Consider the following 27,181-nt stretch of genomic DNA (forward strand, 5'->3'; position numbering starts at 1 on the left):
CGCTCCCCCTATCGACGGAAGGGGGAACTGCGCCACAGACACTCGCCCTCTCTGGTTTCTCCTCTGGATAGAAACCGTCACATGACTCGGGAAAATTAGAGATAACCTTAAGATATTTCCAGAGCGTGACCGCGCAGATCTGATAAGTCACGCAGTCAAGAAAGAAAGACAGAAAATGAGCCAGGCTGAATTATCACGGCGCCACCATGACTGTGAAATTACAGCCAATCTCTCGAAGACAATGCATCAGGTGTTATCAAATTATATGGTCAATAAATCACAGACACAACAGGCCCAATATTCTTTTAAAACAGGGATATATAAGATTGTTTAAAATGTTTCATAGATTGATTGTGTGAACCACTATTCCCTATCAAAGCAATCACTCTAAATGGGCTTTTTTTTTTCTTTTTTAATCTAGACTGGCCGGACATTGGAGCACAAATCAATGGCCACGTATTGTTATGGCACTGGTAGTTTGGCCGGCCACAGACAATAACCTTTTGCCAACAGCGAAAATGGCTAATCCACGCTGGCACCGGTTTACCGCGTCACAAATAGGGAGGGAGAAACTGCTTTAGTGCCAACAATCACACTCATTCAGACAGAGCCCGGGCTTTTCCTTTGAGCTACATCAGATCAGCTGGATCCGGAAATTCAATTCAACTCCAGTTTGTTGATTATTATAGAGGTATAGAGGGAGAACAGGGAAGTTTCTGATATTGTTGGTTTATCGCTAGAATATTATCGCAATATGAGGTCACAGAAGCCACAATGTATCACAAAATCACTGGGTCACAAGTAAACTATCATAATATTGTCATTCCTACTGTCAAAACTGTACGAGAAGGCCAGTGTGAAACCACGTTGAGTTCACTTTTGCACCTCCCCAACTTGAAAGGGAATGTCCTCTTTAAGTGAAGTTAAATAACTGGAATTAACTCCAATGAACAAAAGGCAGCTGTGAATATGCATGTACATAAACAATGAAAACAAATAGCTTTTCAACCAGCGTACCATAACTGTGCAATTATGGATGCTCAAAATGGAGTAAGCTTATGTGCGCCTACCCCATATTAAACTCAATATACTTTTACATAACATAATTATACGGTAAGCCTGTCACGATAATTACTATGCTGATTTGTCCTTCAATAAATAACAGGTAAACGATACATTTTTGGGCTCGATATTTATCGTCTGTAAATTTATTCGCATTTTCCCCTTATTTGTTATTATTCCCCTCTTGTAAAACTTCGATTTCTAACAGAAGCAAATTGAGTTATTGTAGGATATGATGATGCACTTTTAGAACAAACGTTTACTGTCATTTTCATGCCTGAGAGTTGACAGTATCGAGTATCGTTAGATTCAATAACATCGTTTATCGCGATACTTTCCTGCCTCAATATATCGAACTTCGAATTTGTTATGGTGACAGGCTGTTATACGGTCTACATTACAGTTTTAACATACATTTTAAGATAATAGTCAATCAATATGAACATTTTACATCACTATAACTTAATTTTGAACAATTTTACTTAATTGTTTAACCTCTTAAGCCCCGTCTAAACTGAGCATATTATCTCCAGTTCGACCTTACCCAAATCTAAAAGCTTCCTGAAAAAATGGCAGTAGAAATGAGAAGTAAATAAGGCTGAAAATGCAGCAAAAAACAACAACCAAAGAGTGACAAAAAAACAAGAAAAACGCAAAATGTTAGATCAGTTAGGTAGGTCTTAGCTTTCAAATGAGGCGTTACACTGGCCTATAGTCTGTAAACCAGTCGAGAAGCTTCTAGATTTGGGTAATGATGAACTGGAGAAAATGTGCTTGGTTAAGGCGGAGGGTAAAACAAACATCTGCCACTACAAAGGATTTTTAAAGCAAAAATAATTCTGCATTCAACCTGTTATCTGCCGTCTTATTTTCCTCCAATTATGCACATCTACATCTCAAAGCGCATTCACTGGAGAGCTTGCAGCAGGGGGAGGCGACGTCAGGCCCGGGGGCCAAATCCGGCCCTCCAGTGCAGAACCTCTGGCCCCAATATGATTTTGAGAAATATTATTATGCAAATAAGGGATCAAATACCTGTTAGAGTACTCTACAAATGTGAGAAATAGTGTCTTTTTATAGTGTACTTTTTAAATGTCCTTGCAGAATATCCCACTTGGTCATATATAATGTAAAACAGTGATTCTCAACTTGTGGGTCGGGGACTCAAAAGTGGGTCGCGAGCCTATAGGGAACTTTTTTCCAATATTTTCCATCTGAAACTACACGGAAACAAACTGGAGTCTGTTAAAATTAATAATATTGGGTTGTTTTGATCATAATTTCAGTCTTAAAAGCAAATCTACGGCTTGTTTAATAAAAACATGTGCGGTAAATACAATATTTTATACGATATATGACAAATTACAGTTTTATTTGGGTCGTAGCTCGTTATTAATGGAATAGGCCACCGTTTTTACATATTGAGATATGTTCTTACCTTAGCGCAGATGGCGTTAGCATTTAGCCTCTCCTGCTCCGGATGCCAAACTACTCCTGGTATTACTACGCCTTACATTATAGTTCCCCCTTTATCCGCTTAGAAAATCCACATTGTTTAATTTTGTGTAATTATACTTTGTAGTGTAACACTTCACGTAACCATATTTAAATAGGGAAAACGTGGAAGAGCTTGGTAGCTTCTATCTTGACCTGTTTTGGAGCTATAGTGGAGAGAGGGAGAGGCTAAATGCTAACGCCGTCTGCGCTGTGTTTACGTGACTGAAGGCACAGAAGATCAGACAGGTCCTAAAGAACTCGTCAAAGCTAAGGTAAGAACATATCTCAGTATGAAAAAACGGTGGCCTGTTCCTTTAGGGTAATGGCTGGTCTCGGAGCCGGACCACTTTAGAACCACTGATGTAAAACATTGGCATTTGCAGAAAATGGTTCTTAACTTTAGGCTACAATGGTGAGGTCGGCCATTGGTGTTTTGGCAACAGCCTTTATACCAGTGTGATATTTCATTGGAAAGTCTAGACCTTCTAGTTTCTATAATATGTGTAAGATCTGTGTCCCTATCCCTAATCATAACCTCTACCCCTGACCCTAAACCTAACCCTAACATGATCAGGGGGGGGCGGCAAAGTAACAGGTTGTTGAGGGCTAAATCAGAGCAGGTTTTATAAACTTTGCAGCTAGATCATATTACCTAATTACAGTCTATGTAATTAGATAATTGCGACTTGGGGGCACAGACAATGAGAACTCACCCTGACTATGTTTTGGCTTTAGAGCTTTCTAAGTGACATTTCGGTAAACTGAAGATGCATCACATGAAACTGCAATATCATTCAGCTTCCCCGTCTCAAATACTGTCACATTTCAAAAACATTTCTCACTGAAACGCGATACGCTGTAATTATGTGACTTTGTGTTTCCAGTTTTTGCAGCAGAGCCCAAAGACGGTGATTAACTCTCCGGCTTCTTCTGGGAGAATGCAGCGTGTGAAAGTGCTGGCTGTATTTAGATCGTAACTCAGGGACATGGGTGGGCAGAGGAGCTTGTGGGCAGAGATAACAAGTGTGGCCAACGGCTGAAGTAAAACCGTATTTGATGTTGCATGTTTTTTTTTTGTGTGTGTGCCAATTTATAGCTATGTCTGAAAGTCTGGTTGCTGTGGATGTGTTGCCACGGACGACTGTCTCCATCACACGTAAAATAAAATCACTAATAGTCTACTTTTGTGAGCTGTTTCTATTAATTTTTTTGGTACTGTCTGGTCTCTGGGCTGATGGTCACTACGGAGGAGTTGCCGGGAGCGACTGTTGCCGGGTTGTGACTCAGCGTCTGCAAGCAGAGACGGGTATCCATCCATCAGAGAGCGACGGGGGGGTCGATATATAGATTTAGATGCAACAAAACAGCATGAACTACAACAGGCACAGCTCCAACCCACAACTTTACGGCCACAAAATAGTTACTTAATTACTTGTACTGCCACTAACGCCATTTGTACAAGCGCTGAGACAGAGCCGTTTTTACCACTCCTAAGTAGGGCGGCCCCCTTTTTGCTGTAACTGCGCAGTCATTTGTGCTTTCCAATTCCAATGTCGCTGAAAGTGTTGTGCTATGTCCTTGGGCAAGACACTTCACACACATTGTTTATACCAGTCACAGTAATGGCTAGAAAGAATGGGCATCTACTCTAAGGGTAACACTGCCTGAACAATAGTGTTTTTGGTGTAGAACTATAAAGCAGAACAACTAAGTTAAAAGACCATTTCTTTGAGCAAATTCTATTTATTATCTATTGGAGCTGGGAAAACCGATAAAGTTATTTGAATCATCAAAACTTGGGATCTAAAGATTTGATTTTTTCTGTCCCAGCAGTAGCTTAAAGGAACAGGCCACCGTTTTTCCATACTGAGATATCATCATCATCATCATCAACCTTTATTGCAGACTCGAGGTCCAGTTAAAAACAAAAACAAACACAACACAACGACATTTAGAGCAGACAACTGTACCAGTGTCGCCACAGTTCAGACTGGTAGCGCGTGGCACTGACTTTGATGTTTGTCAAGCTCATAATAATCATATTGGCACAGTTGTTGAGCCGACATATGTTCTTACCTGAGCTTAGACAAGTTGATGCGTACCTGTCTAGTCTTTGTGCGTGCCCTCAGTCACGCAAAAAGACCAAAGATGTTGTCAGCATTTGGCCTCCCCCAGTATATTCCTATAGCTCAGACCAGACAGGTACGCATCAACTCGTCTAAGCTCAGGTAAGAACATATATCAGTATGGAAAAACGGTGGCTAGCATTTGGTGTTTCCTAATGTATTCCTATAGCTCCAAACGGGGTGAAATTAGAAGCGACCACGCTCTTCCATGGGCACAAAGACCAGACAGGTACACATCAACTCGTCTAAGCTCAGGAAAGAAGAACATATCACAGTATGGAAGAACTGTGTGCCCTCAGTCACACAAAAAGACCAAAGATGTTGTTAGCATTGGCCTCTCCCAGTATATTCCTATGGCTCCAAATGGGGTGAAGGTAGAAGCGAGTTTCTTCCACAGGCAGTCGGGCACACACAAAGACCAGACAGGTACGTATCAACTCGTCTAAGCTCGGGTAAGAACATATAGTTTCGTGTTTTTTCCTTATACCATGTTTTTACATGTTTAATAGGGATTGGGAAACAACCAAAGATGTAACAGAATTCAGAAGAAACTGATTATTCGAGTAGACAGGGAAGCTACTGTTTATCCGCGTTTTACAATCTTTTTTTTTTATTGCAGCTCAACAAAAGGGACATAGACCTCTAATAGTCGGCCATTGGGCTTGTAATGCGGTGATAACGCAAAAACAAACATTCAAAGCGTGTCTCCGGGGAGCGAGGACAAACACTGCAGACCGGACTAACCCAATCAGGATCTGTGATTAAACTCGATTTAAACCACAGAGAGCAGTGTCTTTGGGCTGACCTGTCTGGGACCGATACACAGTGTAATGGCAAATCTGACGAGGACACTCACCTCCATGTTAAATATAAAACCGTGATTTATGTTTAACTAGAAATGCCATCACACGACTTCAGAATAAAAGCTTGCTTTGATAAAGGGACTTGTTGGAAGAAGAAAAACGCAATTCCTGTATACGTCACACATAGCATAATCACATTTTAAAGTAGCAGCTCTCTCAGTGGCAGACTGAGACACCCTCAGTGCAAGAAGGAGCGCTACCGCAAAGCCTTCATCCCCACTGCTGTCAGACTGTACAATAAGACTGTGAAGTAACATGTGCAATAATCTCTGTATCAGCTGCACTTTATTCCCTTTACCAGCATCACTTATTGACATCCTGCACTAGGACTGTAACTTTACACCCCGATATTTTACTTATGTGACCTGTTCTAGTTTTTATCCTATCTTTATTGTTGTTGATCACTTATTGTTGTATTTCTGCTTGCTTGTCGTACATGGGATACCTCGTGTTTAATCTATTTAACTGGTTGCACATTTTCCTTTCATTTTTTGCACAACTCTGAGTGATCTTCTTGAACGCCGACTGTAACAAGTGAATTTCTCCTTTGTGAGATCAATAAAGGATTATCTTATCTCTTATCTTAACAGCTCATGATAGTTGATGACGCATGATGAACTGGAAATGATAGGCCTATTTCTATATATTTTATGGAGGTTTTATATGGGAACACAAGTTTTGGAAGGTAAAAGAAATAATGTATCCAATCAAGAAGACTCCTACAGTATGATCACATGGAACATTACCATTCAGAAAGCCTTGCCTGCAATATCATGTTACAAATATAAGCCAATGATTCAGGAATAACCACGTCCTATTCTCATGCCTCTTTGCACGTAGGCAAGAAACAAATGGTCAGAATGATTATTAAACCGGCTCCAAAAAAACAAAAAAAAACATCTACAAAATGATCAAGAAGTCAAACAAACAGGCCAACTATATTATTACATTCTGTCATCAATACTGGACCGCACATCTACAAAGGTGAGAAATTACCGCCATAAATCTCGAACTGAATCCATTGGTTAAAAGTAGCCAAACATCTGGATGAAGTAGCTTTCCATTCTAACTTACAAACCCATAACACGCGTTTTGGTTGTGACACGCCTTTTACGCAGCGGGCCAGTGCCCAACATCAAAGGGTGGCAGATTTACACACATGATATGCAGTTGTTCCACATTGACTGTTGCAGCGAGCGATGGATTTCCCCAAAAGTGAATGGGATTTCCGAGGCCTCTGCAGATAGCATTTACAACTGAGCTAACAAACTAGCACCTGTTATCATCATTTGGTAAGACACGGGATTTTTTTTTTTTTGCGCGTAACTTCGCCTGATCTGACAGCGCTACGAGGATGGATGGCCTTTTGGATGAAGCGGCGCACACATCATCCCAATTGACCAGCGCAGACGGCGAGCATCCCCCGGACTCGTTTTGAAACACAAAGCACGTTTACCTTCCCGATGCCTCAAAGCTGACCCGCGCACATAGACGCATCCTTCACCGCGCGCAGTGACAGGTTTTGGGGGGTTTACGCGGATGGATCAGACGTTTCCCTCATCCTGATGCTGTTGTATTTTTTTTTTTTTTTTTTTTTTTGGTCTCATTCCTGTGTCAGTGACGTTCACTTCCTGTTTCCCAGCCCTCCTCCTCCTCCACCACCGCCACTTTCTCCACCCGCTTGGCTTTGTGATAGTGAAACATCCAGGGGAGGAACCAGCAGAAAATGAATAATTTATCTATTCGGTGTGATCAAATGAACACGCTGTGCAATAGTCTGGCGCAAGGATTTCCATTGTCGGTGCATAAAATGTGTGAAGCTCTTTTTAATCATTGTTATACTTTATTACAATGCACTTTTGATCACTACAAAAAAGGCATTAAGGCGAGACACTGCAGGTGAATAGGGAAAAAATGTATATTTACAGATATCAATTTGAAACTTTTGCTGTAATCACTGGCATACATGGGAGAAAAAAATCTTTTCATGTAAGAACAAGGTGTTTTATGCCTAAAAATGCCCCAAATTTCCCATCTTTTCGGCGACGAAATCTGAATAATGGATAGAGCTACATTCAAATTTATTGTTTCATTTTATTGATGAATGAGTTACCAAGACTTTCTCAGAGGGGATTTTGGATTTCTTGTTTAGTTTTAAAATAAGCTGTTTTCAAGTGAAAAAAATTGTAAAAATGGAATTTTCGCCTTATTTTTTGACATTCAAAACTCAATAAATGGGGCTTAGGGATTAGATAATAAAAAATCCCTCTGAAAAAATCTTCCAAATATTGTTCAGTCCAAGGCTGGAAAATGTGAAGTCTTTAGGTCCGACTGACGTGGACATAGCGTCGCCACAATGAAAAATGTGTTTTGAGAAAAAGGCCCTTGAAATTGCATTGTCCCATATAAGTCTATGGGGGAACATTGAATCAGCGCAATATTTAAACATGTTTTTGTGAAGATTAGGTATATTATTGGTTTCCCGGTGAAAGCTTGCATGTTCAGAGACCAATTTGGCCCAAAACATGAAAACTGAAAAAATTGAGTTTTGGCTGTAGTGAGTTAAAAATGTATTAAAAATAAAAAAAAACTAAATCCATCCGCACTATATATATTATACATATGATTTTGAAGCACATTGACACTAACCACAACCTAACCATGTAATCTCTTTAACCGAGTGCATTTTCTCCAGTTCTGCTTTACCCAAATCTACAAGGTTACAGCCAGTAGGCCAGTGTAGCGCCTCATTTGAAAGCTAAGTCCTACAAAACTCATCTAAACCGATCTTTTTCCTTGCGTTGATGCCGTATCGTTATCACTTTGACTGTTTTTTTCATTGTGCTTTTGTTGCGTTAACGTCACACATTTTAGTCACATTTTCATCACTTTTTGTCACTTTTGTGCCACTTTTCTATTGCTTTTTAGTTGTGTTCTCGTCACACATTTTTGTCACTTTTTGTGTCACTTAATCGCCACATTTCAGTCACTTTTTTAATCCTCTTCTGTTGCTTTTTTGCTGAATTTTCATCATATTTGTGTCACTTTTCTGCTGCTCTTTTGTGGCTTTTTTGTTGTGTTTTCGTCACTTTTGTTGCATTTTCATCATTGTTATCGTTTCATTTTTGTTGCTATTTTAACACTTTTTTTTTTAAAAGAAGCTTTTAGATTTGGGTAAAGCCAAACTGCTCGGTTCAGGTGGGGGTTAAGAGGTGATGGCATTTATTTAATATTCTGGAAAATAAACAAAGAATGTGGTCAGCACATTAAACATTAAAGAGACTAGATGCAAGTTGGTCATTTCATACTCACTACTGCCACCTCAGGTCTTACGCGTAACTGCAGTGTCTATATTAAGCTCGTGCATGACGGCACTTCAGACTTATAGTAACAACTTTTTGTGCTTTAGAGGCAGTTGTGGTGAACAGGTCTGGGCTCATTCTACACTTTAGGACATGGCTGGAAAGTGTAGGGGATGAAAATACTTAGTTTTAACATATTTAAACTCTGTATAGTCCCTTTAAGAAACAGAGCAATAATTTACAGTGATAAACAAAGTGTGCTCACATTTTTTGAAGAATTAACACGTTACAGGTTGGTCCATAGGGTCAAATTTTATTCAGAAAAGCTGTTGTATTCTAAAACCACTCAAAAGCGCCACCTAAAGGGGATTCATACATCAGCACTGCAACTTCAACTTGCAGTGTCCATAAAATCAGAAGGGATCAGAGATTATTATCAGACAGACTTGTATTTTGGTCTCTTTGTTAATTTTAAAATCTATTACTACTTCCTATACCACAGATGCGCACGTTATGTTTTCTCCAGACTGTGGTAAAAGTCTGTGTTTCTGCGATGCTCTTGCACTGGCATGTTTCTCCTTGTGTTTCTAAGCTTCTCCAGGTTTATATCCACCATTATGAGTCCAGGCCGTTCCCCTCCGCAGTCTCCCAACACCACGCCCCAGGGGTCCACCGCCAAAGCGTGACCGTAAGAGGAGCGCTTGTCATGGTGTGGCCCGACCTGCGCCGCTGCCAGGACAAAACACTGAGTCTCTATGGCACGGGCACGAAGCAAGACCTGGGAGCAAAGTATGGTGATGTTACTTGACTTGTGAGCCCCGTTTTACCACATTAATCATGAGGACTACATGTTTTCTTGCAGTGTAAAACAAAGAGATGATTTCCAAGTTATCACTGTGTATTAATTACCTCCCAATGAGCGGCTCCTGTTGCGACAGTGAAGGCAGATGGGTAGGTCAAGATCTCAGCTCCTTGTCTTTGTAAAGCCAGTGATAATTCAGGGAATCTCAGATCGTAGCAAATGCCCAATCCAACCTAAGACAATATAGAGAAGAATGTAAACAAACAAGGATATATAATGTGAAGATGTGTATGGTGTGACACCTTGCCAATTGGAGTTTCAATTGGTGCACAAAGGTTGGGTCCAGGAATAGTGAAAGCACTTTCTTTGAGAGAGACTCCTTTTTCTGGCAGCTCCACATCAAACAAATGGGCTTTTCTGTAGACTGACACAATGTCCCCTATAAGGAAAGAAGAGATATCACAAATAAATGATACTTTACAAGAGCAGTAATTGTAATTAATATGAAAAGACCTTTATTATTAATTATAATGTGGCTGTTATAAATTCTTCGGTCGGTTTTCCAGTTTGGTCCTTGTTCATGAAACCCGCCAAGAGAGAGCCATATCTCCAACTTCCTAAAACAAGGACAGTTCAGGTAAATTCACACTCATGCAAGAAATTGAAAAATCTGTATGAAAAAATAAACATTTAACCCTGTATCGCAACAGATGGGGTCTTAATTATCATAGAAAATATTGTGCCACTCTATTTCAACTTTGAAAGGGAATATAGTCTTGTCTCTACCTTGCAATTTGAGCTAAACTTGAGACCGTCTCTCCCTCCAGACTCTCAGCCAGTGACAGCGTCTCTTCTCGATTTGATCCAATGTAGTCAAATCCCTCGGGCAGAAAGACCATGCTGGCGCCTTTCTGTTTGGCTTCTTCCACCAGTTTTTTGCAGACAGAGAGGTTTTCCCCTTTGTCTGGAGTGGCTGTCACCTGACAGACTGCAGCCACGGGGTCAGTGGACATCCTGGATAGAAGACAATTAAGAGATGAGACATTTTACACTTGCTGTACAAATGGCCTTCAATGTGAATACAACAAAGCTATGATCAGTCCAATGTATGATTTCTATCAAATATCCCAAGGTAGTTGTGCTAGAAAGCCTCTTTCTACATTTATACATATAGACCAGTAGTATTACTGTCGTTTAATGCATGACTCACCTGTTTGCTAGTAGTTGTGTCCTCTGCACAGGTGAAGGAAACAACAAATGCCTTAAAACAACAGCTGTGCGTCTGAACATTGGACCATTCGGATTCACATTTAGTATAACATTAACTGTCCCTGTCACTTCTGTGTTTACTTCTTGGCTACCACAAAACGTTTCCCTTACTTCGGCTGTGAAATCAGAGCGTAGTGATGCTATGGCTCCACCTACTGCACAGTTTTTGTACCTACAATAGTTTATGCAAGGTTTTAAACTAATATTTTCACGCAATATCAGTATGTCACCAAACAGATTAGGTGAATTATATACAAACATCACCATGATAAAATATATTTCTTAAAATCAAAGGGGCAAGTTTGTTTTTAGTCAGGCATTCACAGCGGACAGTTCATAGACTCGCTGCGGGGTCCTTCGCAGCGACACCCTTCCAAGATGGCAGCCAACAGCAGCAGCAGCACGGCCAGTAAATCCGGCGGAAAACAGTCCGGCCTGACCGCAGAGCAGGTATAATATCCCCAAATTAAAGGTTTACGAGTAGCATTTCCCCCAATCTACACGTCAAAAATTCATAAAAGCAACGTAAAAAGCCCGGAGTCTGTCATTTGCTAACTGAGGCTAACGCTAGCTTCCTTATCGCCATCATCATGCTATCATGCTCCTAGGAAAATTAACACACAACCACTTTCACTTCTGCAAATTTCTAAAGATATGATTTAAAAGAACTCTCTGTGACACCTGATTTTTACATTTCACTTATTTCTTTTACTAGAGAGCCCCCAGTCAGCAGGGTTTTAAAGCGAGAGTTGCTATTTTTATCTTGTCTCAATTTACCACTTTAGGTTTGGGCATGGGGTTCAGTGCATTAACGCCATAATAAGTCAATGAACGAGAAACCGTCTCATTTTACTTTATGTATATCATATTTAACGTTGCAAAATAACATGTATGAAATAATTGTGTAAATAAATCACTTTTTTTTATTGTGCAGCTGATACTTTATTGATCATTTGCTCTCCAGGTGGTGGGGACCTTTCAGAGGATGCGTCAGGAGCAGCGCAGTATGGCATCAAAAGCTGCAGAGCTGGAGATGGAGATCAATGAACACAGGTGGGACCCAAATCAACTTGAAGCACATCTGTAAGGAACTGTGAATTACTGCATTTCAAAATATCTAACATCTACACCTGTCTCCAGCTTAGTAATAGATACCCTAAAAGACGTGGATCCCTCTAGAAAATGCTTCCGGCTTGTTGGTGGTGTGCTGGTTGAAAGGACAGTAAAAGAAGTTTTACCAGCTTTGGAAGCGAATAAAGAACAGGTAATGTGTATTGATCGAACTACAGCAACAAGATAGATAGATAGAGAGATAGAGAGATAGAGAGATAGAGCCAAGGCTAATTCTCCGGTCATTGATAAAGTATGTAATAACCATGTAATGTCTGCTTTTTCTTCCCACAGATTTCCAAAATAATTGAGACCATAAACACGCAGATGCAGACGAAAGGACGGGAGCTCACGGAGTACAGGGAGAAGTACAACATTCGATTGGTCAGCGAAGGGGAGGGAGATTCTCAAGGCCAAACATCACCCTCTTCACGGGACAGCGAAGGAGGCGGGTCGAAAAGCGGGACTGGTGTTTTAGTGTCTTAATTTGTTATAAAAACGGGCATAGCTAGATCTAGAATTCTGTACAAATGTGGGGTTAAAGTCCCTAAATCCTAGTTTGGTTTTGCATCTTTTCCACAATCACACAACTGTATTGGGACATGTCATTTCTTCTTTAGTATTTATGTCATTTGTAAGAACGTTTGTGCTTCTTTGCTACTCCATTTCAATGAAGCCGTCTTTTGATGCAAATGTTTGGCCTGAACTTTGCTGACTGCATGATGGAATAAATTCATAAACAACAAATAAATCTCACTATATGGACTTTGTATACTTTGTTTGTGCTTAAGAGCTTTGACATCACAACTTAAAATTGGTGAAGAGAAGCCCCGAGTAATGAATCAAGGCAAGGCATGTTTATTTGTACTGCACATGTTACAAGGGAACTCAATGCACCCATCACTCTTGTCAAGGCAAAACAAACCCTGTAAAAAACACACCTCAAAGAGCAGGTCGGACACTTATGCTTATATCACAATTATTGCAAACACATTATAAATTGGCAGATAATGTGTGTGTGCTTTTAAACTCGTCCTGTGAATAATTACAAATGTGTTGAGAAAGTTAGGAATGTGTTCAGATCAAGCCCTACTTTAAAAAAGTGCACTTTCTCCAGCTCGGCTTTACCCACACCCTAACGCTTCTTGACTGGAGAGCTATTTGAAAGCTAAGTTTTTTGTCACATTGCCGCTGGGATTTTGTCACATTTCTGTTGTGTGTTTTCATTGCTTTTTCGTTTCTTTGTTGTGTTTTTGTCACTTTTTATGCTGTTTTTTTGTTGCTTTTCGTGGCTTTATTGTTGGTTTTTCATCGCTTTTGTTCACTGCTTTTTTTTGTCGTGTTTTGTCACATTTCTGTTGTGTTTTCATCCTCATTTTTGTGGCTTTGCTTCTTTTTTTTTATAGCTTTCAGATTTGGGTAAAGCCAAAGTGGAGAAAATGTTCTCAGTTCTGGTGAGGGTTAGGGGGTGGATTTACTCTCTCCCTCTTTCATTGTTGTAAACAAAAATAATCAGGTAAGTAGTAGTAGAAATTTATTGTCCCCGTGGGGAAGTTCATTTGCAGTGAGTGGAAATACACAAATACAACATTGACCACAGCAGACAAATCCAAACATTGGCAACATACAAAAAAACAAACCATGGCCCGTCAACCTCAGTTTAAGTTATGTTAGAATCGTTATCTACATTCCTCCTTAAAAATACTTCTCTGACAGACCAGCTGTGCAGAATATGACTGCCTGGTCCTGTTTTTAGTCAGGGCGGGGCACCTGTACCTTCGACCTGAGGGTAGCAGCTCAAACTCTCTAAACAGAGAATGTTTTGAGTCCGATAATATTATGTCTGCTTTATTCAGAGCTCGAGCAAAATAAAAGTCCTGCAGACCCTTCAGAGGAACACCTAGGATTTTGCTTGCAACTGTACATATTTCCCTAAGGGAGTTCTTTAGTGCCTCAGTCATGGCCCCGTACCAACAGATGATACAGAAAGTCAGAACACTCTCCACAAAAGCACTATAAAACATTTTCAACATGTTTCTATCCACCTGAAAGGACACCAATTAGATATTATAATAGGTATAGGGCCTCTATTTAGAAAGAAAGAAAACTAAACTAAAGTAAAAGCACCCTGATTTGCCTTCCCGCTTATTACACAATTACAAGTTATAGCTATAGGTCAGAAAATAATAATTACAGCTCCTTGTATAGTAATATTAAACGAAAATATGTTTAAAAGTCAAAAAGTATCTGTCGACGAGGATGGGATTCGAACCCACGCGTGCAGAGCACAATGGATTAGCAGTCCATCGCCTTAACCACTCGGCCACCTCGTCCTTGAATCCGTACACGGCGTAGGACAGTGTGTTAAAGGTAACTGCAGACAATCTAGCCTTGTGTTTAAGTTTATATAGTACAAGAATAGTGTAGTCGTAATAGTGAATGATACACGTTTAATTGTCTGTTTCTGTATACAGGCCTGTGTATTGAGCCTGTATATTGAGAGTACGGGTCAAATTAGGATGCGCCTTTACTGGTGCCATTACGGTTATTACGCACAACGTTGTGCGCCGCTGTACCGCAATACATCCATAGCGACACGAAATGGCAAAAGCGGTTTGTTTTGATGGCGATGAATGAAAAACCTCATATATTGGCTACTTGTTCGTGGTGATCGGGACTGAAACAACATATGAGGTACCACTGGCGCAAACATACGAAGGCGCAGTCATGTTTTTATCTTGGCTATAGCGTTAGCATGATGGTGGGTAGAGTAGCTGGGACGCCCGGACTGAAATAGCTTGCGCCTGTCCGCCTCGCTGTTTAGACCTGGTTTCGTTGTGGCACTGCCTTTTCTGTAATGCATCTGTCAAAGAAATGCTCCGTGTTCAAAGTGGTGCTGAGCGCGCTGCTCATAGTGGCGCTACTGCAGCTCATCTACTTGTCATTCTTGTCCAAATTTCACGGGAAACAGCAGCGGTACCGATATTCAGAGCTCTTCGGGGGCTCGGGGTCCAAAACAAAAGCCGCGCAGCATGAGAAGAACGCACGGAAGGAGCGGCTGAGGTATTCCCTATCCACCGGTGGCATCTTTGACAACAGCGGGCAATACAGAATCTACAAAAACCTCATAAAAAGTGACTTCACCACTAATCTGAAGCCGGGGTCACCACAGGATAACCCGAATATCCTGTCCCTGGCCACTCACACCACCCTCAACAACCTGCATCACCTGGATTCTCTTCTGGAGCGGTGGCAAAACCCTCTATCTGTGGCTATATTCGCGCATGACCAGGATGTTAAATTTGCAACAGCTCTGGCCTATGCACTCAGCTTCTACTGCCCCAAAATCCAAGAATTTGTGGACTTTCACCTGGTTTGCCTCTCTGGAGAAATGGCCAGCTTCCCTGAACAAGATCGAGAGCATTTTGTGGGCCTTGAGGACTGCTCTTCAGTGTTTAAGAGACTTGAAACCCACAGGGACAAGTTCAAAAATTATGCCATACACGGGAACATCTCGTATCCTAATAACCTTCTTCGTAACGTTGCAAGAGGAGGTGTCGAGTCCGCCTACATCCTGGTTATTGACATTGATATGATGCCGAACGCAGACCTCCACCAGCAGTTTCTAGCCATGATTGTGAAGCAGGAACTGGTGAGCGATGAGGTTTTTGTCTTGCCTGCTTTTGAGATACGCCATGACAGAAAAATGCCAGCGACAAAGCAGGAGCTGGTTCAGTTGTACCAAGTTGGAGAGGTCAGGCCTTTCTATGAGGAGCTGTGCCCAAGGTGCCAAGCCCCCACGAACTACTCACAGTGGGTGAACATCCACGTCCGGGGCACCGCGCCTCTGGAGGTGTCCTACAGGCTGACGTGGGTGGACCCCTGGGAGCCCTTCTACATCGGGCCCCGCACCACGCCGCTGTATGACGAGAACTTCAAGCAGTACGGCTTCAATCGTATCAGTCAGGTGGGTACGAGCTGGAACAGGCATAAATGCATGTCATCAATTACATATTCAGACCGTGTTAATGTTTGGCTTCAAAGTATCTTCGCTGTCCCCGATATAAAAACCTAAATAGAATTCTGTATCAAGAAACACAGCCCCAGATTAAGCTACTATAAGATGGAAGTCTTCTGTACGTCTTTTAAAAGCAGAAACAGTTTCTTCGATGTCATTATTAATAGAGCTTTTATTTATCTCACTTGGAGCTGTGCAGTTTTCTTGTATCTCGAGTCTCTTTGAAATAAGGCTGTGGATTTGGATCAATACACTAATATAGCTGCAGCTGTTAAAAGGAACAGGCCGCCGTTTTTCCATACTGAGATATGTTCTTACCTGAGCTGAGACGAGTTGATGCGTACCTGTCTGGTCTGAGCTACAGGAATATACTGGGGGAGGCCAAATGCTGACAACATCTTTGGTCGTTTTGCGTGACTGAGGGCACGCACAAAGACCAGACAGGTACGCATCAACTCGTCTAAGCTCAGGTAAGAACATATCTCAGTATGGAAAAACGGTGGCCTGTTCCTTTGAAGGTAAGGCAAGTTTATTTGTAGAGCACAATTCATACACAAAACAATTGAAAGTGCTTCACAAAATTACAGGAAAGCAGATCAATAAAACATCAACATAAAAATGAATTGCAGTAAAAGGTAAGAGTGCAGATTAAATACTTTCAGTTGTCATATGCACGGGTAAAAAGAACTGTTTTCAGCCTGGATTTGAAGGCTTGTCTCACATCCTGGTGAAGACTGTTCCCGATTTTAGCTGCATGAAACTGAAACGCAGCCTCACCGTGTTTATTATTGACTCTGGGAACCACCAGGAGATCCCTCCCTGAAAGCCTCTTTTTATCTGTAGAAGTAGAATTTCTCTCAAAACAGGTATTTTTAATGTCATTTGTTCTTAGCCAAAATACATCAGTCTCCCTCCCCTATACTTCGAAAGTATGAATTGTCAGAAGCTGCTGTTTTGAAGCATGTATTTGAAGCATGTATAGCCTTTTGTTCGAAGTGCTGCCATAGGTTACCGTTAAACTATCCATCTCAATATAGTGAACACAATTATATCCATCCATCCATCCATCCATCCATCCATCCATCCATCCATCCATCCATCCATCCATCCATCTTCCACTTGTCCGTTGCCGGGTCGTGAAATCACATTGCACCAGCCCCTTATGGCTCCTCCCGCAGGTGGTGGGTCCACAGAAGGACGGCCTCATGGTTCTAACCGGGCCTGTTGGTCTCTCAAAAGGTGCTTTTGAACCGCTCTTTGACCCACCAACTAGGACCTGTTTGGCATGGGAGACCCTACCAGGGGCACGAAACCCCCGACAACAGAGCTCCAGGATCATTCAGGTTCTTGAACCCCTCCACCACGTTAAGGTGGTGGTTCCAGGAGGGGATATTCATAATTTTGATACATTTTATTTGCTTACCGAGTTCCTGGGTTTGACTTTTTTCAGATCACACACAAATGCGCAGACACCCAGGCTGACAAACAACCTGAACCCAAGGAATCAATTCAGCTGTTCTGATTCACTGGACTCTCTCACACTGGAGATTATTTATTTGTATTATTTGAAACGGGCACCGAATGTGACATAAGACGTGGTGCACATTCCAGAACCGTCACAGTGCATCCATACTCCTTCCTACGCCACATGTGCTGAAGAATGTAAGAATTCTGCCGGTGTAATTCCAACAAAATTAAGACATATATTAACTAAACTGTCAATTGCCTTATTCGCCAACATTATTGTACACTACAGTTCAATTCCAAGTCTCTCTTTCATGCCTGAAACATCTGCATTATGTTCAAACTGCTTTGCCAAATAACATCCTCTTCTTGCCATATTCTTGTCATTCTTGCAGCTTCTCTCTAATCCCACACACTGTATCAAACACAGCCAGATTTCCTTCCCTTTCAGTGTCTGCCAAAATGCTACATCTTCCCCCCCCCTGATTCTCTCGCTCTCTAATCTCTTATCTCCTTGTATCCCTTTTAGGCCTGCGAATTACATGTGGCTGGATACAGGTTTTCCGTTTTAAATTCGGCATTCGTGGTGCATCGGGGTTTCAAGATCCAAGGGGAGTTCCACGCCAAAAAGGACGAGGAAAACAAGCGCAATCGGGTCCTGTTTCGGAGCTTCAAAGAGGGACTGAAAACCAAGTACCCGTCGTCAACGCGGCGATGCTAAGAGACTGGAGATGTACGTATCGAGCCTGCTGTGATAATGGACTTGTATTTTTGTACTTTTTAAATGAAATGCCATTACTTGCTGCAAAGGCCACACACGTTTTGAAGTCATCGTGAAAGCACTGGCCTACATTTTTGTTCCAGATATTAGAGGGTGTAATCATTGCCACGAGGAGTTTAAAATATGTATAATATGGCCTTAAGGACTTGTCGGGGCTTCCTGTTATTACAACAAGCCACAATATAGATGGAAATGATCGATCAAGTCAGGTTTTGAGGTTTTGACTTTATCACATCGTCATCCAAACAATGTGGAAAAGATTGTTTTCTCGAAGACAGGGCTGAATTTGAAACGAGGGCTGCACAATAAGAGAGGAATAGCGATATCTGATAGCTGCTTAACCTCTTACCCCCCACCTGAACTGAGCACATATTCTCCAGTTTGGCTTTACACAAATCTAAGGGCTTCTTGGGGGAAAAAAAGAGTCAAAATAGTGGCGAAAACTAGGATGAAAACACACAAATAAGTGACAAAAACGTGCCGGAAAAGCAACAATAATACAACAAAGAAGTGACAAAAAAGTGAAAAAGCAACAAAAACACATCAATAAAATCTACAGAAACTTGACTAAAGTAAAGGCGGGGGGGTAAGAGCTTAACCAAATCTAGATATTTCTTTTTTAACGTTGTGATAACTACCTATTCATTCACTTTAAACCAGGGGTGTCCACATGTTTTTTTCATTGAGAGCCGCATATTGAAGTGTATACTGTGTGGAGGAACCTTAAAGTGATGGTCTGTAAGTTGAAATGTTTTACACATTTTATAGATTGTGTATAATTGACCGCCTGGGTCTGAATTTTGAGGTAACGTAAGTAATACTAAATAGGAATACTTTTTCTAAAGTCCTTGAGAATGACCGGGATACCACTTTGACCAGTGAGACGAGCTTTTCCTGTGAACCAGCCTGTCCGGTCCAATCAGGAGGGATGGGGAGAAGCTTGATTGTTTACTTTTGAAAATCCTGTTCCTGCTCTCCTCATTTTGCAAACGAAGAAGGGCTTTCTGGTTAAAAAGGGGAGGAATTTGATTGTTTACTTTTCAATCTATCTCACCTCACTTTGCAAACTTACAGACTATCACTTTAACCTCTTAACCCCCACCTTGACCAAGTGATTTTTCTCCAGTTCTGCCGGCCTTTACCCAAATCTAAAAGCTTCTTGACTGGAGAGCTAACTCATTTGAAAGCAACACAAACAAAACTGATCTGCCACTTTTTCCATCGCTTTTTTTTAGTACTTTTTGTTGCTTTTTTTTTTTGTGCCACATTCTATTTTATCCTTTGTTGCACTTTCATCCTTGTTTTAGTCGTTTTTTTGTCGCTATTTTGATGCGCTGAAGCTTTTACTTTTGGGGAATGACAAACTGGAGAAAATAAACACCACAAACAAATCTTAGTTTTTAGAGGTTACAATTGAGTAGCGTTATGGAACTTGTTTTAAAAAAGTATCACCCCTGCAATGCCTGACGACCACAAACAATTGGTCTGAGGGCCGCATTTGGACCCCGGGCGGGCCGCACTTTGGGCACCCCTGGTTTAGACAGTGGTACTAAATACTTATCATTGGTGCGAAACTCTTGCTAACTCTGGTGCTGAATGGGGAGTCGCTTTACTGCTCGGTTACCAGCATTTATTTTGATCTCGTTGTTGCCATTTTAAGCCTTTGCCCAACATAGACTTACAAGAAGTGGTTGGCATGGGGCTAATTTCTCCAAACTGTCTTTTAATAATAGCAAGATTAAATTTCTACAGCAAATTCTGCACAACACAATCAATATTTCTCAAAACTATCACACCCAACAACGTGCCCTTATGGAAAAACCCATCGATGCCATGAACAGCAGTGGCAGAAAGCAGCCACTAGAGGGCCACAAAGATCACCTCATTGTATATTGCACCGGGAGTAGCTGGGGGACTGTTATTTTTATTCACTCGTTTTAATTTTGAAGCTAAAACTTGGTACTTTATTTCAGTTTCCAAACTTAAACATGCAGGTTAATCACAGAAAATGCGGACGAGCATTTTCACCAAACCTTGAAAACTACTGTATGATTTTAACACTGGAAATGTGAATCAACTCTCACGTTTTTGAGTATCGTTTTAAGAGGCAGCTGTGAATGAAATGTAGCATGAATATATTGTACTTCAAATGGACTTCTAAAAGCCACTACAACATGACGTGGCTGCTTCTTCCCCACTTCTGTCGTCAGTATTGGTTTGCTCTAACCACTGTTGTCATATCCTGAGCACTACAGTGTTATTGCTGAGTATTTGTTCTGTTCAAAAATGTTTGCATTAATATTTATTGTTCATGTTTTGTGTTGACTGAAGTGACTCCAAGCAGGAAAACTGTAGCACAATTATGTTTGGGATTAAATATTCAGTTTATGCTAAAAGATGTAACATTTTGAATTATATCGTTATCGGTGGTGGTTGCGTATCATTTTGACATTTTCTTTGACATGACAGAAAATGGTTTTAGGTTTTATTGTGTTGCGAGTTTTAATAAATTTGCTTCTATGAATAATTACATGTAGTTTTTAAACCACTGCGAACTAGAAAAAGCAGCACAACATATCGGACATCACATACTTTGACAACTAGTCTAACTTAACTTACCTGAAGTTCAGTTTTTCACATGGTTCTCTCAACTTTGTTCATTTTCCGTCTTGTTTTGTCTGAAAATGAAGATTTACATTTTATTATTGCGTTTTTAAATAGTTTAGTCAAATACTGCAATTGTGCATAACTTCAAATCATAACAACGCCGCCCAAGAAGTGACTTCCTGTTTCGATCCAGCCCGCCAAAATAAAAGCACACTGCTCGTCTCATTGATTAGTTCAGCAGGTACTTGCAACATTACAAGAATATTATTAAATACACACAATTTAAGTGTTTTGTCCGTTAATAGTTAGGCAGAAAGAAAGTTGAACTTATGAACTGCTGAACTAATGAATAAGATGGTGCTTTTATTTTGGTGTGCTCGATTGAAACAGGAAGTGACTTCTTGGGTGGTGTTATGACTTAAAGAGTCAATTATACTGATTTCACAATATTTGAGACAATTTTAGTGTAGCCCTATAACTAGCCATTTTGTGTCATATAACTTCACCAGACATGGAATTTGTATTAGCAACAAAAAGCTTCTTGACTGGAGAATAAACGGCCTATAGGCCTCATCTGAAAGCTAAGACCTACAAAACTGAGCTAAGGTTTTTCCTGGCGTTGTCGTCAAGTTTTTTCGGGTTTTTTGTCGGGTTTTTCTTGCTTTTATCTTGCCTTTTCATCACTTTTTTGTCACCCAATTTGCTGTGTTTTTGTCGCCTTTATTGTCACCTGATTTGCTACGTTTTTGTTGTGTTTTTGTCGCCTGTTTGTCACCCATTTTGTTGTGCTTTTCTTGCTTTTTTGTTTCCTTTTCATCACCGTTTTGTCACCTGTTTTGCTGCGTATTTGTTGTGTTTTCGTCGCCTGTTTTGTTGCTCTTTTTACTGCTTTTCATCGTCATTAACGTCTCGTTTTTTGATGTCTTTTTCAAGAAGCTTTTCGATTTATGTAAGGTCTTACTGGGGAAAATGTGCTCGGTTCAGGGAAGGGTCAAGAGGTTGAGTCTCGTACTTCTATCCTGCGTGAAACAACGGATTTTATACTTCTACCATTTCACCCAGGCCCAAACAACTGAATCAGTATCAACAACTGAACTCGGGGAATCTCATCTTCGTAGGGCAGCGGTTGAGATTACTGTACATTTGACTTAAATATAAACAGTTAAACCAATACCAGAAGAATGTTTTGTACTTTTGTAGACGTCTTACCTACATAGTTATTTTTATGTACAATAAGACCACATATGGTTGATTCCAGACGATGCACAGTATTGCAGATTCTTTGCTAACTGTGCCCATTCTTATTGTGATTTCGATTCTTAAGAAGAAATCCCAGCCTGTGTCGGAAGTAGTGTCATTGGCTAAGCACTTGACACAGTTGACGTAAACCTGTGGTGTAACATGGCTTAAGGTGGGGCTTTACGGGCATCTCTGCACTGTTCTTGTGAGATGGCTGCTTAAGAGGTTAGAAAGGGCACCTGTCAATTAAAAGATCCTAACTGGTAATTGAGGTCTACAGGGCGTTTGGAGATGTGCAAGAAAACGTTCACACCTACTGTATTTTACGGACTATAAGACTATATGGACTGGCAGAAAAATGTGGCCCGGGACTTTTGGGTCAAGACCGGCCCTCTCATATTCATCGTAATAGTCGAGGTGAAGAGAAAAACAATAAACCATTGGCTTGAACTAAAACCGTATAAGCTACGAATCGAGGACAATAGCTGCATGTTGTTTCTGCCGAATTCAAGATAACCCCTCATAGCACTCAACACTTTAATCTTGTCGTTTACAACTTGATGGAACTTTTGTAAAATTACTTAACAATCTTAAAATGTGCATTGCGTTAATGAGGTTACAATAAATGATTTCCTCTCATATCGGCAATGTGAGTGGTAAGTGCTCATTATTCAAGATTATCTGGGAACCATAACTCAAGAAAGCGCTACCACAAGGGTTTAAAATGCGTCATATCCCCCTAGTGGAGGAATTGTGTAATTGCATCTATGTAATGATAGAGATTCCAATTGCATTTGGCGCTATTGTGGGCCGGTGTAATGTATGACGGGGCTTATCTCTTGATCTGACTGGCCCGACCAGCCCAACAGTACGCCGGCCCACTGGGAAAACTCCCCGTTCTCCCGATGGCCAGTCCAGCCCTGCTCCGGAGTAGAAGTCGCACCAGCCAAAGAATGTGTAATGAAGAAAAAAAAAACATAAGTCGCACCAGCCTTGGCAACTACCTGGACATGGAGGCGTAACTGCACCATTGACACGCCTCTCCCGGCAGCACGTTGTTCTAGCTCTCATTTGCGAACTCGTTGTTTCTTTGAACTGTGGCCATCTAGCTTTTAGCCCACGATTAGCTTTTTATGTTTTCTACATTGCAGTAAGAGTAACCTCTGCTTTCTTTCTACATTTTCAGTGGTACAGGAGTAGCAGATACTGGTGCACAAGCTTTGAATGCAAACCACAGAATTTTAATTCATTGTTTGTTATCAGAAAATCTGGTGTAGGGTCTTTAAGAACCTATGACTACGATAAAACACTACTGTATGACTGAGAGCTCTCTCTATATATATTTCATATGGTCTTTTTTTTTTTTTTTCCTTTTTCACCCGTTCCCTGCCACACGTCTCAAAACCCAGACAAAACACAGAAAACTGAAATTAAAATAGATATATCACAGCTATGGCAACAACACTATACAGACAGATAATAAATAAATAAGAAAACGTCAACAATAACAATGACAATAACATCTGAAAGGCCTAGTTTTCAAACATGTATATGTGACAAGATGGGTAAAGACAGGGGGGAAAAAAATCAGAAAGAACAATTGAAGATGGAGGGAGAAAAAAAAAGGGTACTGGGGTAAATTTGGGAAACACTGGAGAAATTGAGGAAATAATGTGAAAATTTGGGGCAGATTGGGGTAAAAATTGCGCATTTTGGGAGAATCGGGGAATGAAACGTGAGAGAGCTCTATATTTTTCAACATTTTCAGAATCCAACCCTACATAAGAACATAGGAATAAATAGTGGAAACTTCCTGAACTTATTGATCTAGTTTCATCAAGTGGAAATCTCCAGCTTGGATCAAAGTTCAAATGGTCAAACCGAGTGTGGAGGAGCATATGTTTCTCGTGCACGTGTGACACAACTGTCCACGGCGATTGGAGCTAAGCCTGCTTTGTGCTCGGCTCAGTGGTGATCCGGGCACGAGACTCGACAGGCACGCTACGCCACGCTCACAAATTTAGCTTTCAGTTTTGGTTAAATGCACCTCATCATCGTCTCCATGATTATGTGCGCTCCACTGGGCAAACACAACCAAACTGTTGCTTTTCAGTCGACTACAGCTCTGCGTAGATCTGCACTAACTAATCAAACCTGAAGCCCAACTATATTAAAAACTACATGTTTGATTCATATGTGAAAACTCAACTCAGAACAGGTTTGTCTAATGTAAATGTAATGAATGTCTTGTTTCATTAAACTAGTGCAAAGGCGGAAGATTGAATGAACCTAAAATGCAGAGCTAATTATTTTCTCATTGGTTTAGTTATACTGAGAGCTGGGAAGAGTAGCCAAAATAAGTAAGAATAAAAATAGTATTTGAATAGTGTTAGTACTGAGGAACTGTTTGAGCGTAAAAGTTTGATTCATGTTTCAATTGTGACATGAATTATGAGAAAACATGAAATAATGTGGAAATTGTAATATTTTCAAAGGAAACACCATAAAACATATTTAAGCATCATGAAACATTAAGCAAACAACAAATACATATATCTTGCGTCACAATTAAGATTTTTACTCAATTGAGATACAAATACTTAATTGTAATACTACTCAAGTAGAAGTAAAAAGTACTGTATGAAGAAACTACTGGTATAGGTACAGTTACTTCAAAAAGTTACTTAAAGGGGCTAGATAAAGTTGGTCATTTTTATACTCACTACTGCCACCTCAGGTCTGAGGCGTAACTGCAGGATTTTAGAGGCAGTTGTGGTGAACAACATGGCTGGAACATGTAGGGGGAGGAAAATACTTAATTTGAACATTTTTAAACTCCGTATAGTCCCTTTAAGTCAATGTACTTGAGTAAATGTAACTGAGTACTACCCACCTCTGCTTATACTTAGCTGCAACTTGCACTTAGAATAGAGAAAAACTGCTTTCATTTAACTTTTTTTATAAATTAATCAAACCTTCACATTGATTATAAGATATCTCAATATAAAGCAATGTTTTTATCTTATTTTTCTAATCTTTTTTATTCTTTATACTTTTTGCCCCTTAAACTTTTTTGAAGTCATTGCATATAAAATACCTCTATTTACTATTTAATTGTTTGCGCATTCCCTGTCTATTTTGTTTCTTGAGAGTTGAATGTAACAAGTGAATTTCTCCACTGTGAGATTAATAATGGCTCTTATCTCATCTTATTTCAATGTAAGAACAAGTATTTATGGTAAATGGTTACTGGTCTCAACTTACATGCGCTTTCCCACCTGCTTTAGACACTCAAAGCGCTTTACAGCAAAGGAACCACTCACCCATTCACATTCTCATTCATACACCAATGTACGCAGACACTGGAGGCAAGGTGGGTGAAGTGTCTTGCCCAAGGACACAACAACAGTCTGCACCTTCACGAGGCAGGATTCGAACCCCCGACCTTCTGATCGCGAGGCTCAGCTGTGTTCTTCAGTGTTCTCTTTGATTTTCTGAAAGCCATCATCATGTTAGTGTTCTCATTCTTCCTTTTTAGTGTTGGACATTTGTTGGCACTTCTGCACAGCACGTGAAGCAGTTAATAAAAATATATATCTTACAATCGAAGTCAAGTAAAGTTTCGATTGGGCGAAGGTTTTTGATGCCAATAAGCCATACGAACCATTTTAAGAAAAGTTTTGTTCTCTCTGCCCTTTCCTTGATGAACAAGTAGGGATCTAATCACCCCTGACACGGCTTTTTATCTTTGTTACTGTTCAATGGCTTAAACTTCAGTTGTATCTGTACCAAAGGCACATCCTGTTAGTATCTGGAGCACAAGCTTTATATTTAAATATGTGATGTTTTATCTTTGTATAATGTGTTTTAATGTTTTGACTAGTTCTCAGAATTGCAAGACAAATTTACCCACGGGTTCTGTTAGAGAATTATCAATGGTGTTCGAGAGGATAGATAAGAATAGGCAGCGGTCCGGATGTCTTATACATCGGTGCGGGACCTGGAGACATGAACTCGAGACATTGCGCTAGTCCTACCATTCAAGTTTGTCCAGGGGATAAAAACCCTCTCAGAGCGTCAGACTGACACACAAGAGTCTGAGCACCACAGTCAAGGCTATGACAGAGATACTTCGACTGTACAGCCTGACCCAGTATGATAAATAGCGATTTAATGTTATCCTCTAACAGGTACATAAGGTAACCTAGCCTAACCTAACCTATAATCTTATATATTATATAACTTAGTGTCCACAGGGGGTTGAAATTTGTAAATGGCAAATAACGGCTGAGAAAATAAAGCTATGAACAAATCTGTTTCTTGTGGAAGTTATGACGCTGGGAAAAGGAACAATATCCCTGTTTATACCTGCAAGTATTCCATTGGTTTAGATTCAAAGCTCATATTTCTGTGATTTTGACTAATGTGTCTGCTCCGGGTCGTAAACATACAAACATATAAAATGTGTACTGCGAATTTTCGATCATTTATTCAAAATTGTGCCACCCCACAGCCTGCTAAGTTAGTCCAAGGCCATGTATCCACAGGTTGGTCGGCTAAGTGCACTCTCCTATGTCCAATTCTTACAGGGTGTTGCTGGAGGAGCAGAAGGCGCAGAAGTGTCCAGCGGGGGTGTCTGCGCAGCTTAGGGGAGGCAGGTTTGGTGAGGTAAAGTGGGGTTTATCTCCACAGCTTTGGGGAGTGACGGCTTATCTGGGTCAGGGAGCTTTACGACATAAGCAATTAGGGCTGCCCTCTCTTGTGTATGCTAGCAGGAGGCAGACCTCCCGCCATCTAGATTAGCCCGTCCCGCTAAGGCCAGGAGAGCAGCGCGGCTTCGGTGGACCAGCTGGAGAGGGAGCCAGGGGTCAACGTGGCCCGACGCACTCCAAACGCGGCCGCCTCTGCACGGGTCAGCGCCTGCTTGAGGGACAAGCCACTCACCCATATAAGAGAGGAGCACACAATAAAACTAATGAACTAAACTAATGTCTGCTCGGCCACTGTAGCTTGTTAGCGCAAGAAGAAAAGGCCAATAGGA

At 40.8% G+C, this 27,181-nt stretch overlaps 4 protein-coding genes across 5 annotated transcripts in view; 2 read left to right on the forward strand and 2 right to left on the reverse strand.

The window, feature by feature from the left end:
* Window positions 1-7,175, reverse strand: part of clcn3 (chloride channel 3) — a 36,085-nt gene extending 28,910 nt beyond the window's left edge. Inside the window, exon 1 of one of the 2 annotated variants that reach the window (XM_079580359.1) lies at window positions 7,005-7,175. The gene's annotated coding sequence lies outside the window, so the exon portion shown is untranslated. The remainder of the gene's footprint in view (window positions 1-7,004) is intronic. The other variant, XM_079580357.1, reaches the window with a different exon arrangement.
* A 1,965-nt stretch (window positions 7,176-9,140) lies between these two features.
* nit1 (nitrilase 1) lies at window positions 9,141-11,001 on the reverse strand. The gene is made up of 6 exons (XM_079580706.1): window positions 10,863-11,001; window positions 10,439-10,666; window positions 10,166-10,269; window positions 9,955-10,091; window positions 9,760-9,885; window positions 9,141-9,628 (listed from the first exon to the last, which is right to left on the reverse strand). The coding sequence occupies exons 1-6, from the start codon at window positions 10,940-10,942 to the stop codon at window positions 9,362-9,364; spliced, it is 942 nt and encodes a 313-aa protein (XP_079436832.1). The 5' UTR covers window positions 10,943-11,001; the 3' UTR covers window positions 9,141-9,361.
* A 232-nt stretch (window positions 11,002-11,233) lies between these two features.
* Window positions 11,234-12,530, forward strand: pfdn2 (prefoldin subunit 2). Its single transcript, XM_079580002.1, has 4 exons — window positions 11,234-11,371; window positions 11,886-11,974; window positions 12,062-12,185; window positions 12,326-12,530. Exons 1-4 carry the CDS (start codon window positions 11,300-11,302, stop codon window positions 12,515-12,517), a joined length of 477 nt encoding a protein of 158 aa, XP_079436128.1. The 5' UTR covers window positions 11,234-11,299; the 3' UTR covers window positions 12,518-12,530.
* A 2,056-nt stretch (window positions 12,531-14,586) lies between these two features.
* On the forward strand, window positions 14,587-18,623 carry b4gat1 (beta-1,4-glucuronyltransferase 1). Its single transcript, XM_079580679.1, has 2 exons — window positions 14,587-15,998; window positions 18,043-18,623. Exons 1-2 carry the CDS (start codon window positions 14,889-14,891, stop codon window positions 18,232-18,234), a joined length of 1,302 nt encoding a protein of 433 aa, XP_079436805.1. The 5' UTR covers window positions 14,587-14,888; the 3' UTR covers window positions 18,235-18,623.
* Window positions 18,624-27,181: the final 8,558 nt, after the last annotated feature.

This window comes from Gobius niger (genome assembly GCF_951799975.1).
Source record: "Gobius niger genome assembly, chromosome: 21".
Lineage (NCBI taxonomy): Eukaryota > Metazoa > Chordata > Actinopteri > Gobiiformes > Gobiidae > Gobius > Gobius niger.

What these genes read in the sequence shown, in the direction of transcription:
- nit1 (XM_079580706.1), bottom strand. Translation starts at nt 10,942, where the DNA reads ATGTTCAGACGCACAGCTGTTGTTTTAAGGCATTTGTTGTTTCCTTCA. An exon ending in ACACAACTACTAGCAAACAG is followed by an intron (nt 10,667 to 10,862) that starts GTGAGTCATGCA and finishes TCTTCTATCCAG; the next exon opens with GATGTCCACTGACCCCGTGG. An exon ending in CAGGAGCCGCTCATTGGGAG is followed by an intron (nt 9,629 to 9,759) that starts GTAATTAATACA and finishes CTTTGCTCCCAG; the next exon opens with GTCTTGCTTCGTGCCCGTGC.
- pfdn2 (XM_079580002.1), top strand. Translation starts at nt 11,300, where the DNA reads ATGGCAGCCAACAGCAGCAGCAGCACGGCCAGTAAATCCGGCGGAAAA. An exon ending in ATGGAGATCAATGAACACAG is followed by an intron (nt 11,975 to 12,061) that starts GTGGGACCCAAA and finishes ACCTGTCTCCAG; the next exon opens with CTTAGTAATAGATACCCTAA. An exon ending in TGGAAGCGAATAAAGAACAG is followed by an intron (nt 12,186 to 12,325) that starts GTAATGTGTATT and finishes TTCTTCCCACAG; the next exon opens with ATTTCCAAAATAATTGAGAC.
- b4gat1 (XM_079580679.1), top strand. Translation starts at nt 14,889, where the DNA reads ATGCATCTGTCAAAGAAATGCTCCGTGTTCAAAGTGGTGCTGAGCGCG. An exon ending in GCTTCAATCGTATCAGTCAG is followed by an intron (nt 15,999 to 18,042) that starts GTGGGTACGAGC and finishes TATCCCTTTTAG; the next exon opens with GCCTGCGAATTACATGTGGC.